The sequence below is a fragment of the Phragmites australis genome, chromosome 7 (assembly GCF_958298935.1).
Source record: "Phragmites australis chromosome 7, lpPhrAust1.1, whole genome shotgun sequence".
NCBI classification, from domain to species: Eukaryota; Viridiplantae; Streptophyta; class Magnoliopsida; order Poales; family Poaceae; genus Phragmites; species Phragmites australis.
In genome coordinates, this window is record NC_084927.1 from 29472570 (window position 1) to 29488864 (window position 16295).

Genomic DNA, 16295 nt, shown 5'->3' on the forward strand with positions numbered 1-16295 from the left:
AGCCAGATTCAAATTTGGGCCCTGGTTGCAGGCACGTGTTCATGTACTATCATGCAACGCTACTAGCTCATATCTTTAACAGCTTTTTCAACTGACTCTTCAAATCTTGCTCTATATATCTTTATATGGAGAGTCTTTTCAAAAGATTCTTCTCTATTTCTCTATATGTTCTAGTTGACTCTGTAAATCTCACTTTCTAAATTAAACTCATATATATTTTATTAGTATCCTATAAATAATAAATATTTGCAATAGCTATATTTTCAATGGTTATATTTTGTATATGTTTAAATTTTGTTTGAATTCAAATTAAATTAAAAAAGAATATCACATAAAATAATAAAAATACATATTACAAAAGAACTTATTTTTTCACCATATAAACTAATACTAGAAATAATTTTAGAAACTAGTCCATCACATAATAAAAATATTATTGAGTTTTCCTAGAATTTTGGGAATTTTTTTATGCCCTAACAGTTATAAAGTAGTCTTTTTAGAGAATTTTAGTTTTAATTCTATATAGTTATTTTGGTGAATCCAAATAAAATAGGTTATAAATAGACTATGGAACACTTACAAAAAATTCTATAATTTTTGGAGAAAAAATGTCACTATTTTGAACAGAACCGATACATAATGGAGCTGTCGATCACTGTTCACCTGCGTAGATTCTGCTCATTGATTCGATGAAAGCTATACGTAGCTACAGCCAGTGAGAAGGGGAGTCCTTAAAGATGCTCTAACCAGTTGCCATGAGATACGGTTATCGGTTACATGAGAAGGGTGGATGGCTGATGGACCATTTGGCGTTCTTTATATTTTTTTGAACTCGAAAGAATCGACCGTTGCGGCGGTAGCACCGCGCGTGGAGGCGTGGAGCACCCTCGCAGTCTTGCTCGCAGCATCCGGTTGGATTGGATGCATTGTATTGGCAGCATGCACGGGAGCTTCTTTTCTGAAGAGCATCCCTGCTTCACGTGACAGCGGATAAGATTGCTCGGGTCTGGGTAAAGATCAATCCGTCACCCTTGATTCGTTGACGCATCTTTCCCTTAGTCAACGGAGGGTCGACAAGCTAGCTTCGTAGTTCGTACTGCGGAGGATGTTATTCTTTTCCTTTCGACATGACGGGGCATGTCGTCGGTCCAATGGACAACACCACATAATTCCGTATAATCCTAGTTGATCAGTAGTGTCACGTCATTTGCTGGGTGTTTGGAGTACACAACACGCGCTTGTGTTTGTTTGGTGTGATAAGATCATCTCTAGTAGATATTTTAAAATTTCGTTCTCTATAATATTATTACAGTATCCTCTAATACTATTATAATATTTTTTATTTTTTTATCTCCAACAGTTACCCTATTTCCTATCTTACATTACTCTCCTCATCCCCTTAGATCCACGTGCATACGCAGTCAACAGTAATACGGACACCCTATCCATCCGAAAATTTGCTTCCTCCTATATCCAATCGGCAACACTGTAACAGTGAAAAAGCCAAAATGCGGTAGCTGCTGGAGCTGCGTTGCGGCCTGAGGCAGTCGGCAAAACTCCTGTAGCACTAGATAACGTCAGGATAAAACAACTGCTGAAGTTAGCCTAAGGTTAGATAGGATTGGGTTATCTATATTTTTAAGTGTTTTAAGAACGGATGGATAGTGTCATCTAATTTTGAGAAATATTTTTTAAAAATGTTGGATAGATTGAGCCATTATTTTGAGGAGCCATAATTATTAATAAAATGATTAGTGATCATTAGCATATTATATTGCTAATTAATATTTATTATTATGATATTATGGTTGGTAAGTGTTAGTGTATTTATTAGTATATTATTAGTGTGTTGATTAGAGTATAACGAGTGATAATTAGCATGTTTGTTGTTAATTAGTCATTTATGATAAGATTAACATTGATAACTGTTAGTGTATTGATTAGTGTATAGTTAACTATTATTATTTAATAAGATATATAATTTAATTAATTATTCTTATGTCATCTGTCCTCATCCTTCTAATTAAATATAAAATTGGATCATTCTATTTATTTAACTAAATAGACAATTTGAATGGACATATATTTAAAAACATAAATGGCTATAACACATCTATCATTGCCCATAATCATATGCACCCTTAGATAATCAGAGTCACTAAAACCAATGTCACTGCAGGTGACCTTAGGGTCTGTTTGGTAGAGCTCTCCAGGCTTCTGATTCTTTGATAGGAGTGATTCTGTTGTGGAAGTGATTTTCTGGTAGAATTGATTCTGTCTGTAAAAACGTTTGGCAAGCTGGTTGATTCCTGATACCTAAGAGAGAGGATTGTCCTGGAATTGTCCTTTATACCTTTGGCTGTCTGTATTGATTCGCACTATGCATATTTGTTGTCTTCTACTCATTTCTTTATGTTTGTATGCAATATATAGCACTAATAACCAAGGAATATATAACTGAGATTGTGGCACCATATGAGAGGGAAGTAGCAGATCAAGCAAGCAAGCAGACCAAACTTTTGCGTTCTGATTGCGGCAAGGAAGCAAGCAAAGATTGACTGCGGCAGATCGAGCTCACCACATGAGAGGGAAGCAGCAGATCAAGCAAGCAAGCATGTAGATAGCTCACCTTCCACCGACAGGGAGAGGAGCAGGGGTGACCAGCTGAAGGAGTCTGTTGCTGGCCTGATGTAGTGGGGAAACGGAGGTGCTCTGACCTCCAGCAACTCGAGTAGTTCGGCTTATGCATAGGGGAAACGGAGGAGTGGCGGCGGAGAGGGGCCAGCGGAGGAGGTGGATATGCCTCTAATCACCACGTGTGGAGGCGAGAGTGATCTGGGGAGGTGAATGGGAGCAGGGGTGTGCGATCCTACGTGTAGGTAGAGATTTTACCCAATGACAATGATGGGTAATTCTACCGAAGTTGATGGACTGCTCTATAACGCAGAGAGGGGAATTGGGTGGGGAGCAAGTTTTTTCCGCTCCCCACACCCAGTGCAAATAACGGGAATCGATTTGTTGCTTCCCAGGTACGAGCTGATCAGAAAATAACCGTTTGGTAACGCTCCCGTAGATTATGACACAAAATCTACTTCCAAAACACTACCAAACAGCCTCTTAGTTTCTTTCTGAAGCGTGTAGTTCAGAGACTAAACGAAGACAAACGAAAATCCATTAAAAAAAAGTAACAACCCAGACTAGTATCATGTGGTTTGTGAGCCTAGAACTTTCACCGTTAACCATGAGGCACAGTATCACACATTGGAGTTGCCATCGGTTGGTGCAATCAGGACCAGTGTAAGTTAAATGTACTGTCAGGGTAACATGTAAAGGGTGCCCCCACCTGGCGGGCATCTTGCTGCCACACGTCAGTCACTGGTAGATGTTTTCAAGACTATATCCTCACATCGCGACTAGATCGTGACTCAGTCTATCAGCCCCTTGTCGAAGGACGGAACCTACAATCAGCTAGGTATTCGTCTAACCAATTAAATCGTATTAAATATTATTTATTTGATTTTTTTTCTTTTCATATTTCTCCTTTCAGCAAGCATAATTGCACATGTAAGTTGGAGTGATCCGTTTTATAGAATTTATTGCTACAGGACGGTCTCACAGGCGAACGTGATAGCGCTCGGCGCATGTGACAGGGTCTACAGGGCAACCAGAGCAGAATGGGCGCGTATACCCCCGTAATGATGACTTAGGAGTAGTTGGCTTCGTAGGAGTAGATCTGATGCATGACTTGGTATGGTCTGTTTGTATGTACTATTTTTTCCTGTTATATAAAGGGGAGGACCAAGCTTGAAATAGAGGGTACATTCTCTAACATGTTCATCTAATCCATAAGAAAATACACAAGACGTATAGCTATTATTCTACGGGAGGCCTAGACCTGGATAAATCCTCGCGTTCTTGTGTCCATTTGATCCCATCACAAAGAAGCATCGATCAACGTGCCTGTCATCCAATACACCTCAGATTTATTATCAGGGATCATCCCTCGATAGTTGGTGCGCCGGGTAGGGATGTGTTTTTCGCGTTTCTTTAGGTGTTGAGGCTATGGTTGGGCTACCCATGTTCGGATCTATGACGGTTGCTAAGTCCCATTTAGAGAACCCTGACCTTCGTGAGGTTTTCGTTATAGGGTACGACTAAGACGAGCTTGGTGTGCTCCAAGCATGGGACACTGTGACAAAGTCTGGAAATTCAGAGACCAAACGTGAAGTTTGCATGACGAACCATGCAACGGGGGGCAGTAGAGATGCTCGTGTCTTGAGAACCAGAGGTGTCAGGACCCTGACCTTGGGTTCCCATGTGCCTCCTGTATCAGCACTTGGATCAAGTAGCTGATATGCATAGAATTCAATAGTATGATATCAATTAAATACTTCGAGTAAAATGATTACCTGAAAAGAATAATGAGGGTCTCGTGAACTAGGATTCACGACATACCAACTAGGCAGAAGAGCCTGCAGCGGAACGAAGCGACACCAAATGAAACAACCTAATGACACAGGCAACTCAGGTGCGGGTGCGACCTTAGAGTTCTCTTTAATTTCATCTGAGTTGAAGTTGATCTCTATCTCAACAATCTGAAAGCAGTAAGAATGAGTACGGAAAGTAATCAATAAGTCATATACTACTTCACGGGTTTGATAGATGCATAATAGGTAAACCAAGGGTAAGACTTTACTGTTTTAGTTTTGAGCATAAAATAGTTTATGCAGTTATCCAATATATATTCTCTACTATTAACATTGAAAATAATTTGAACCAGAGAATAAGGTAACAAGTTATATTTGGGGGGTTTAGGTCCTGGGAGGGGCTATACCTCGCTACACAGTCTCTATCATTATATCTTATGTACCTCTAGTACCACACAGCTCATGACGAATTGAGCCGGCAATCTCATCATACAGATATCTAATCCACACACTCACTCATCAAAGATACACACATCCCAAGTGTAATCAATGTGGTGACTCTTTTCGCATGTCTATGATCGTGGACACGACTGTTTGAATAGATTTACACTTTGCAGAGGTTGTACACTGTACTTGTGATAGCCCAAAGTCATTAAACATGTCATTAAGCATTCATAAGCATCATAAGCACTATAATTGAAGTTTTGAGCAAGTAATTAATGCAATTAAAGATTAAAAATTGTTAAGTTTAAAAATAATTGATGCCTTGTGAGACAACTCACAAAATTGCTATGAAACATAGGGTTTGCAACAATTTTAGAAATTGTTCCATGGCAAAAGAAGAATATTAATGATATTTCACATTTTTTTGGGAATTATTTTAAAGGCCTAAAATTACAGCAAGTTCAAAAATGTTGCAACTTTGATGATTTTTAATTTGAAATTGGATCACACTTTTTAGGTCAAGCAAGTTAAAATAGGTTGCACATGAATTATGGTTTCACACAAAAATTGTCTCTCAATTTTTGGAGCATGGGAAGACATGTTTTTGAATTAGAGAATGGGAGAGGATAATTTTCTTTAGACTGGTTACTGTGCACTTGAGCTCACTCATCATCCCCTCCCTCCTCTATCTTAACTGACAGCTTCGAGAGGGAGGGCAACACTTTCATTGACCAAGGCCGGCCACACCACATTGCCAACCACCAAGGCACTTCCTGCGAGTTTGGTCGCGCGCCTTATCCCTTCCTCGACATCTCTATCTCTCCCCCTCCCTCACTTGCTCTCCCTCTGCTCTCTTACCCGGTCGAGCAGCACTAAGCAAAGGATAGCCCGCCATCCGTCGAGCTCGAGCTCGATTCAATCGGACCCGAGCTCCTTGAGGCAAGGAGGAAGGTCGTTGGAACCCTCCCCGATCGTATTGTTGCATTTCCCCGCCGAATTGAAGCTCGCGCTAGTGTCTTCTTCGTTGTTGGCGCCTTCCTTTTCCCCTCCGCCGTTGAGTCACCACCAAGCCATCTTTCTGGCCCAGCCAACTGCATGGTGAGTTTCATCTCGTTCACCTCTTCCTTACGCATGCGTCCTTTTCTCTTCAGCCTAATGCCGGCTCGGTAGTCCACGGTGGCTGAGTTTTGCTGCCGCCCGTGTGCACTCACCGCTAGCTGAGCTGCAGTTAGGCCCATTAGCAACTAGCGGCACTGTTGCATCCACATGTCTGCGTATATGTTTAGCCACCGGTACTCATCAATTGTGTCGCCGTTTAGCCACTGGTGTGTTGGACCAAGCCACCGCCATGCAGTTGCAGCCGTCTGCCATCGCTGGCCGCTTCCTAGACCTCATCATTGACCACATGTGTCTCAGTTGGGTCTGCCATGCCACGCTGATGCTTTGGCTGCTTTACCCAGTTCGCGCTGTCACACCATTCGCCACGGGGGCACTGTGTAGCCAAGCCTCAGGCCGATTTTGACCAAAGTCAAGTGCTCGGGCCCGTGTACATCTCAGTGGATAGATGGCAGTGGGTGTAAAAAAAGGATTTCAACCATTTAAATATTTGGTAAATTCGGAAATGCTAAATAGATTTATTATTCACTTGATAAATCGGCTAAAACACTCTAAAATCCATAGAAAATCGAATATGGCTCCAAAAATTGTGAATCCAATTTTGTTAGCTTCGTATGATCATACTCTACACATTAAAAATATTAAGAGCCATGAAATGGGTATTTACATTTCATGGGTTAATAAAATAAGTTTACGCTTTATTAATTCATAATTAATTGTTAGTAACTCCAAAATTGGGGAGATCAATTTTGTTAATCTTATTCTATTATGCCCTATGCATTAAAAATACTCACTCTCATGTTATGTGTAATTAATTATTGATTTACGGTTAAGCTTAGTTTAAAGCTTAATTAATCCAGAAATTATTAAATGTTTAACGGTAATTTAAATTAAGGAAAATCCTTAATAATTTAAACTCGCGCCATGGAGCATTACATCTCCACTGTTGTCATAAACTGTGGAGCCTGTTTCATTGTATGTTATCATACTTATTACGATGCACTGTCATCTTTATTTAGAAATCGACACTTCGGAGTGTCGCATGGTTCAAACCATAAACGAACAAGCGAAGTTATGTGAGTGTTGCACAGAAAGCATCAGGGAAGCACCATGCAAGCAGCCATCATATCTCTCCTATATTTTAGTGAATCGTTGGTCAATTTGCTAGATATTGCTATGAGTCCTATATCCATGTTTTTGCGAGTCGATGTCGGGAATCGGATAGAACCTATTTGTTACATCGTACATGCCTTGATAAAGTTGTTACTCCTGATCCTTGAAGCCTGGGTATAACGTATCATGGTCCAACTTAAAAGTGATACGAGAATTGCTTAGCCTTTGCATAGGTCCTCGGTAGAAGTTGATTGATGGATGTCACCGTCGTTCGCGAGTTACAAGAATTTTAACTACAGTTACAAAGAAATGATAAGTTGGGATGATGAGTTGAAAAAATTGAGACGAGATGTGAGCGGGTGCTAGGGGTAGTTCAGGAGAGGAGACCCGGGTGTCAGAGACCGCTTGTATCGTTTAAGCATCGTCCATGGTGTCATTTGACGTAAGCACTTTTCATACTTTCACATGTCGATCTAATGGTAAGATAAGCCGATTATCGTACACCGTGCTAACACTTTCCTTGAATCCCTATGACGCGTAGAAAAAGCACGAGGAGAATAAAGAACATCTAATGTAAGTGCACTCATGATAGTTGATTCTCTAATAGATGTCACATTCATCTCCCATAGCAACATGTCTAAAGCTCCTAGCAGCTGTCGTGCATTTTAGCATCAATACATGCAACATTAACAACACGCAGATTGCTAAGAATCTTATTAAAAGCGAGCAAACAAATCATCGAGAGACTTATTAGGTTTCATCTCAAATTTAATGTATTCTTTTCTTATATAAATCTTGACGCACCTATTTAATGGTGGATGAACCTTCATGGTAATCATATAGTGCTTTTCATACATCATATGCTAATTTGAGATATATCACTTAATCGAAGTTGCTCCTTCCCAAGTCTTGGATGATCAAGTTACTTGCCTTTCTATTTGCCTCGACAGCTGGCATGTTCTATATCGTCACTTCATTATTCTCCAGAACCACATATGGCTTGTAGACATTTTTCCAAATTGCAAAGCCCTGTGCATGGATGTAGGCCTCCATCTTCGCCTTCAATAAACTGAAAATCAACTCCATTGAAAACACAAGATTATATAGAATACCTATTTAAAGCCATATTTCTAATTACAGATTAAGATCAATTAGAAAGGATTAAGGCCCTGATCCTAATTGTAGGATCGATTACACTCTAATATGACAATAGAGGAGAGTGAATGATTGCAGAAACTAAATTTAAAGATAAATTCAACCAAATCAAAAATAGACTTAAACTTAGTATTCCACTCGAAATAGATTATACACACTCTAGTAAAAACGATGTAGAGTAAGATTCATTACTCCGATTGCCCTCAAATTTGGATTAAAAAAAAACTAGGTTCAAATACAAAACTATTCCAATAAGAATCAAGTTAATCGGATATGTGGATCAAGAATTATGACTAGTCGAAGAAGATTATATCAACCATAATAGAATAGATCAAAACATAGTCGAGTTGACCAAAAAGCTACTAGAGATCAAATGAAAACCACTCGAAACCGACATGTGTAGAAGAATCGAAAGAGGTCTAGGCACGGTATGACCCTAATGAAGTTCTCAGACATATGAGCAAATATACTCAGCATGATAATAGAATTGGGGTTTTGATGGAGGTTGTAGATGTTGAAGAAGGAGATGATGGTGGTGAAGAAATCGGAGAAGGGTGGCACGAGGCCGACCAAGAAGAAAGAGACAAACATCACAATCTCCCCTTTGGTGGGGAGTAAGCGCGCTTTCCCCAGAGCGGTACCCAAAGAACAGGAGGTGAGTGAGCCGACTAGCATCGTGCCTTTGCTTCAACCTCACCGCATCACGCATGGATATGGGGAAGGTGGGTTCACTGCCGATGCGCGCCATCGGACTATGGAGGAAGATGTTTCAGTGGAAAGAATGGAGGTCGAGATGAATGGCTCTGAGCGCGGAAGCTTGGAGGTTAAAGGAGATGACAAAAAGATTCACGAGGAACCTCGGTGCTCCAATTTAAAGGGCCACCGCGGTAACTTAACCGCGACGGGGTCCAGTAGTTTCGAATTTTGAGAGGCCGCGCCTGGGCAATTGAAATTCCCTCATGTCTAATGTCGTTTTGTTTCTCCCTCCCACACACACTCTCTCTCTCTCTCCAGACATTTAACCTTCCCTCAGGATACGGTTTCCTAAGTCGACCACAAAAGAGGGTTGCGTTGACGACCACTCTCAAAGCGAACATGCGCTCACCTGGGGCCCAAGTGGCGCGACTGAACCCGACCACAACCACCAGACTCATAGCGACCACGGATCACTGTAGCAAACCACTCAATCCACTACATCCATGATAGAGTTTAGAGGCTATTGTCGGTGTAATAGATAAGGAGTGCCCCACCAGGTGGCGCCCCGCTGCCAAACGTCAGCCGATGGTAGACTTTTTCAAGACCATGATCTCACCTTGTGATCAGGGCAGAACTTAGTCGACCAGCCCCCTTATCGAAGGACAAGACTCTGCAACCAGTCTATGCTGATCGCAGGGTAGATACTCACCTAACCAGTCAAATCGTATTAAATATCACACTCAAGTTTTTTTTCTTTCACATGCACCTCATTTCGACAAGCATGATCATGAGTACATATAAAGTTGAAGTGACCTATCCCATAGCATTTATTGCTATGAAACAGCCTCGCAGGCGAACGTGATAGTACTCATTGAACATGACAGGGCATGTATGGGTGACCAAAGTAGGATGAGTATGCATACCCTCTATAATAATGATTTAGGAGTAGTTAACTTCGTCAAGAGTATGTATGTTGTATGGTTTGACATGATCTATTTATATTACTTCTTTTCTCCTGTTATATAAATAGCAGAAAACCCAACTTTAAATAGATAATATATTACGTAATAAGTTCATCCAACCTATAAGATAATATACAAAACATAAAGATATTATTTTATAGAAGAGCTGAACCTAAATAAATTACTGTGTTCTTATGTCCATCAGATCCCACTAAAAAAGCATCGATCAACACAGACAATCATCATCTGATACACCATGGATTCAATGTAAGGGATGATCCCGACATATATGTTGGCCCGTCCTATTTGGTAACTTCGCAAGACTTTTTTTCTCTCTTTTTTTTTTTAGAACCTGCTTGAGATGCAAAATAGTACTCGTCTTCTAGTATTTCAAGGTGATTGAAAAGGCTGAGAAAGGAATCGTAATTGTCTTTACCTTCTTCCCCTAAAAAAATAGAATCCCAGGTTCTCAGTACCATCAACCTACTGAATTCCGCGGTGTAAAGCTGTGGTAAACGAAAACGAGAGCTTTTCTCGTCAAAGAACAAAGCAAAGCTGGCTGCATGACTCATGCCTCATGATTATGTTCTCTGACTTCCAACATTGAATGGTTTCTTTCACCACAAACTAAGTCATAAAGATTAAGAATTTAATCCCATAAGACATCAATAGCAAATGACTGAAACCGTGTCAAAAATAAACCAAAAGCACAACATATTATATGGCGGATTTTGTGGAAAACGGAAATGGGCGTGCGGTACGCTGTAAAAATTAAGGAATAAAAACATATGTTCGGATCAGATACTCCGAAAATTCTCGACACAAGTCCATAAATTCAACAAATGACCAGGCTCCATGTCAATGTCAACAAGCAAGTTAGACCCCATTTCACATAACTCAGCTTTCAACTCCACATTAGATTTTGAGGTTGTAAGCTATAATAATATAGTTTAAATCACTATTTTTAATCTAAAATAGAAACAGGATGGCACATCTAAATACCCTTAGTAGACTAACAGCTCTAGCTCACAGATTCCTAGAGCTAGGAATAATCAGCTTAAGAATTCTTAAAGCAGGAGGTCTGCCAAACAGACTCTTAATGAGCGTTAATTCATTACCGTAAATTGGACTGGTTCACTGATTCATGAAACATGGTACTCCATGTTGTCCAATTTAGGAGATTTTTCGTTTTCTTTTTTATTTTGAGAAAACGAAAGGAAAATCAGAAATAAAAAAGTGATGAAAAAAGGGGGACGAAGGGGAGCCAGGCCGAACTGGGCCACTTATGCAGTAACCCGCTTTTCTGAGAGTAAAATATGAAATAACCAAACATGTCAATAATTTTTTCTACCTATGTTATTTAACTGCCATGATTAATGTTGAGATGAATTTGGGTAGCCTAATTTATTTACTTAAAGCTTTAGAAATGCTCATGTTTATTTATGCTTTATTTATTTATGGCAATTATTTAATGCGAAAGCTAGTTTTATTCGGAATAAAATATATTAGAAGCATGTCGCTTATTTCTCCCAAACTCCAACACATGTCAGTGTGCACCTTGAATCAACTCACCAAAAGCAAAACACATGATGTTAGAAATGCTCATGTTCATTTATGCTTTATTTATTTATGGCAATTATTTAATGCGAATGCTAGTTTTATTCGGAATAAAATATATTAGAAGCATGTCGCTTATTTCTCCCAAACTCCAACACATGTCAGTGTGCACCTTGAATTGACTCACCAAAAGCAAAACACATCATGAAGAAATAATGATCAAATTTTCAAGTTCTTCCAGGGTAGAAATAAAGGACACATGCCAAGGTCAAATGGATCGAGTGATATGTGAAACATCACGTTGGGCTCAAGTGCAGATTCTTTCAGTACGCATATTCATGAACAGGTATAACAGGCTGACAGATTTACACAGGGCTGAAAATGATTACACATTTATTTCAATTCACACACCAACCAAATAATGTTTTTAGAAAGGACATCATACCTTGGTTCTATCATGTCTGTCACACTCGTTATCATCCATACTAAGTTACCTAAACAGAACAACAGAAAAGGCACCGAAATTAAAATACATATGGCACCAAGGCAACATTACAACTAGAGTACAGTAGCAGCTAAAGAAATATGGTGTCACCAATCCACTCTCAATGGTATGGTACATACCTACGGAATTCCTATGGGAATCCCACATTCAATACGGGATGAATCTGACTATCATGCTCCTAAGATTCACAAATCACAACCACGAAGTAAAACAAAGTTCCTGAATGTTTGAAAATGATTGAAACGAAAGGATTTTGACATTATGTTATATAAATGGAAATGCCCCAGTTTATCAAAACTGAAGGGATCCGAAATGAACTTATTTCCTTGATATATCACCAGCTAAAGCATATATAGACAAGTACCATACATCATAGAATTGCTTATTGGAATATGTTGATTCTCTGACCAATAAAACATCACATCATGGAAGAGACCAGAATTATATCTAATAGCCCGCAAATATCTACAAAAAAAGGTGAATGATAATCAAGTACATAGAAACTTACAGGATCAGATTTCAGTTTTCATTTCCTCTTCTTTCTTTCTTTCTTTTTTTTTTTTTTTTTGAGAATGCAGTTTCCATTACCAAAACATTGCAACATAATTTCGTTTGGCCTGGATCAGAAATCTGGTAAAATCGTTGTTTTCCCATTACCAAAGCTACAGTCTATAACAGAATATTGTAATAGCTCCTAAATCTTTCATACTGAATATAGCAACCATGTGAACTACTTCATCAAGCTAATATGCCTAGCACACTATTGCTCAGTATACCATGAGCAAGGATGAAGAAGCACAAGCAAAGCCCAAGCTGAACTACCAAGATCTATAAGAAGGTCAGTCCATTAAAAATTCCATTCCACTGTACTAAAATCAGTTTGACGTATCGGAAACACAAAGATAAAATCAAGACATTATATGTCGAGTTTGCTGAATCTTGAGCGAGAGAGTAAGGAGACATTATATACATTAATCGTATCCAGTACAGAAACCACCGTGCCAATATCAACTGTATCCAATATATTCAGAGCTTGTTGACTTGCTTTCTGCTCTTGCATATCTTGAAAGAATCACCACCAGCATTTCAGTAATCAGTAGCAATGTGTTTTGCGTACTATTTAGTGAATGAAGCAGGAAACGCCTGAAGAGTAGGCTTAGATGTTGATGCAACAAAGTTTCAGAATGGAATTGTTACACTATTTTTTTTTTCATTTTCCCAAACGAATACATATGTAATTTTTCAATCATCGTTATACAATTTTCACAGTTATCAGCAAATGTTTGTCTCTTCTTTTTTATTTGCAAACTGTAGGCCCCATTTGGCCAAGATCAGGCTAATTCCATCACTACTTTCCATCATCATCACTATCGCTGTAACATATGCTCCTAGAAGTAATATTTTGTCTTACAATCAATAGGATAAATTACCGAACACAGACGGCAACAGAATCGTCAGTTTAATTACTTTGGATCATAATCACTAACATTCGAACAGTTTCTCACAGCTGAAAATTTTTATGATGAAGCGAAGAGAGGGGTGAAGCGCAACGCAAGCAAGTAAACAAAGAGCAACTTACTTGCCATCTCCTCGCAACCTCTTCAACCTCCTCCATTAACACTGACAAGATAATATACAGATGCTACAGAGGACGCCAAGAGCGAATTATTCTGTAACTGAGATCTCTATTTGTCTCCGATGATCTCGAACTCTTCCTCGCGGAGGTGGGCGAAGAACCGGACCGGCTTGTCCTGGCCATCCAGCTTGAGCTCGAACTCCACCTTGAAGGGGAGATTGGCCGTGATGCGCTTGCCCTTCCACACGCCGACGTACTGTTTGACGACGCCCTCCATGCCGCGCAGCTCCAGGCCCGGCGCCTTGGAGACGTGGTGGACGCAGACGGGCGCCGTGACGCGCACGCGCTTCCCGACCTTGGGCGCGGCCGCGGCCTCCTCGGCGGCCACGTCCGGGGACGCGGACACGCCGCTGCCGACGGCCACCTGGCGTGCGATGCGGAGGCGCGCGCGGCACCGCGGCGGCGCGCAGCGGCGGGCGGCCGGGGAAGAGGGAGGGAGGAAGCGACGGCGAGGGAGGAGGGAGAACGAGGAGGTGGAGGGGGACGCCACGAAGGTAGCGGTGGCCGCCGTGGTTGCCATCGGGGAGGTTGGTGGGCGTGTGGCGAATTGCATCGAGCAGGTGGTAGGCACGTGGGGATAAGATGCTACGCGGCAAGTGTTGTAGGTGGAGGTGGATAGCGAGTGGCTGTTTCCTCCCAGAAAGAGCGCGACTGGCCTGGCCCGCAGACATCCCAAGGGCCGTCCAGATCAACCGACTTTACGATGGTCGCTCAGCGGCTCAGGGTCCGGTTTGAAGCACTTTAAAATAGGATTTTGTACGGTGCATATAAGGTGAAAACACTTTAAATATTGTAAATTTTGCAAATTCACTAGAAATCTTGCCTAGAAGTTTTAAAAAAATTGTACAAAAGTCCACATCAATATGTGAGGTCATGTTGCACATACATGCAAAATTTCAAGGCAAACTCGCTGTTGTTTGGGGTGTAAATTTTAAAAATCTATAACTATTTGTACTTTATAACAGAGAATTACGACTTATTAGACTTATTTCACAAAATTATAACTATATGTGCCCATAATAACATAAACTATATTTTTTTGGCTAGGTACCACCCGTCAACCGTACATTTTCAGCATAATTTCACAAACCTACAACTTTCAGTGAAATCTATGACTAACGGGTGAGATCAGACAAAAAAATATAATTTATTATTATCAATGATATAAATAGTTATAGTTTTGCAAAATAGGTATTAGAATTTATAGTTATCTATTATAAATGTACAAATAGTTGTAGCTTTGTAAAATTTACTCCGGTTTAGGAGATAAAAAAAACAGGTTTCAGATACAATAACACCAAAAGACAAAAATTAGTGTTCGCACCTATTACAGCCAAAAAATGTTATTTTTATCTCCTAAACGGCATCCAGTTTGGACCTGAAATTATTTTGCATGCATGCATGATATGGCCTCAGCTATAGCTGTGGAATTTACTTACAATTTTTAAATATTCTAGGTGGGTTTTTTTTTATGATTTTTCATAAATTGCAACGTTTAGGGTGTTTTTGATGAATTTGTTTTAGGCAAATGTGGTGTGAATAGATGATTTTTAAAAAAGAAAAAGAAAGAGAGGAGGATGAATGTAATTGGGCTGGTTCTAGAGAGACAAAAAATTACTAATAGGTCCACGGAGCCCAAGGCTTGGATGGGCCTGAATAATTTTCATCTAGCTATGGTAGCCTATTGCTTGGCCCAACCATACATCATAGACCTTTCAACGAGTCTGCCGGTTTGGCCGAGTCGATGTATGAAAGAGTAAGGGTATGTTGGTTTTTATTTATTCTTTTACGCACCCTTACTTAGGCTTGCCTAGCAAGGGTAAAGGACCAGTAAGTATATTTGGTTTCTTTGTCTGATTTGAATTTAGATAAGATGGACAGTGATTTTTTTTTTTTTTGAGAGAGAACTAAATTGGCTCTCCTACCCTAACGAAGTTTGCCTTGATTAACCTTGTCAAGCAAGCTAGTGGGAAGGGTGGGCAAAGAAAACATACCTAAATGTTGGCGTTGGCACAAAAAATTGATCCTCATGTCAACACACAGAGCTCCAACGGATGAAGGTCGCAAGCAGTAGATTACTCTGTTTACGTGAAAGCACATGGATGGTTTCAAACAAACCAATAAAGAGTACAAGCCTCGATTACGACGAGGTGATCGGCTGCTTTATAAGCAAGAACAATAAAGAGGATAACAACTCTAATTTGGCAGTAGCGCTTGATTGATTCACAAGCAAAACAACAAAGAGGATATGCCTCAATTTTAGTGAGGGCATCGGCTAATTTATAGGCAAATTAGTAAAGCATAGATCTATTCTACACTCTACCCCTAGAATGAAAAAGGTAAAGAATAGAAAAAGAATTATTCTGGTAGATTGAAGTTGATTGTCTTTCTCCGAATCAGCCATCTCCTTTTTATAGGACGCGGGTCTTTGCTAGTAATCACCAAGGACTCCTCCTCATGCAAACCGAATACATCTCCTTTTTAAATTCGGCCACATAACTATAGAATATTTTAATTTTGTTTGTATCTTTCCCCAGTAGAGAAGATTTTCTCCTATTTGATCACATATGTTCCCAAATATATCTCTAAACTATAAAATGAACACCTAACCGAATAGTCTCTCACATGTTGCACAATTTCGTTTGTGTATTCAAATATGAAAAGCCCATATTTCTAAAAAACAA

The 16295-nt window shown here is 39.9% G+C and overlaps 1 protein-coding gene across 2 annotated transcripts; it reads right to left on the reverse strand.

Annotated features, from left to right (window-relative positions):
• Positions 1-7894: 7894 nt before the first annotated feature.
• On the reverse strand, positions 7895-14292 carry LOC133924628 (ferredoxin-thioredoxin reductase, variable chain-like). Of its 2 annotated transcripts, XM_062370253.1 has the most exons (3): positions 13555-14292; positions 11916-11964; positions 7895-8169 (listed from the first exon to the last, which is right to left on the reverse strand). In XM_062370253.1, exon 1 carries the CDS (start codon positions 14162-14164, stop codon positions 13661-13663), a length of 504 nt encoding a protein of 167 aa, XP_062226237.1. In that variant the 5' UTR covers positions 14165-14292; the 3' UTR covers positions 7895-8169; positions 11916-11964; positions 13555-13660. The 2 variants fall into 2 exon arrangements, with proteins under 2 accessions (XP_062226237.1, XP_062226236.1); XM_062370252.1 differs by lacking the exon at positions 7895-8169 and having other exon boundaries at positions 11744-11964.
• Positions 14293-16295: the final 2003 nt, after the last annotated feature.

What these genes read in the sequence shown, in the direction of transcription:
- LOC133924628 (XM_062370253.1), bottom strand. Translation starts at nt 14,164, where the DNA reads ATGCAATTCGCCACACGCCCACCAACCTCCCCGATGGCAACCACGGCG.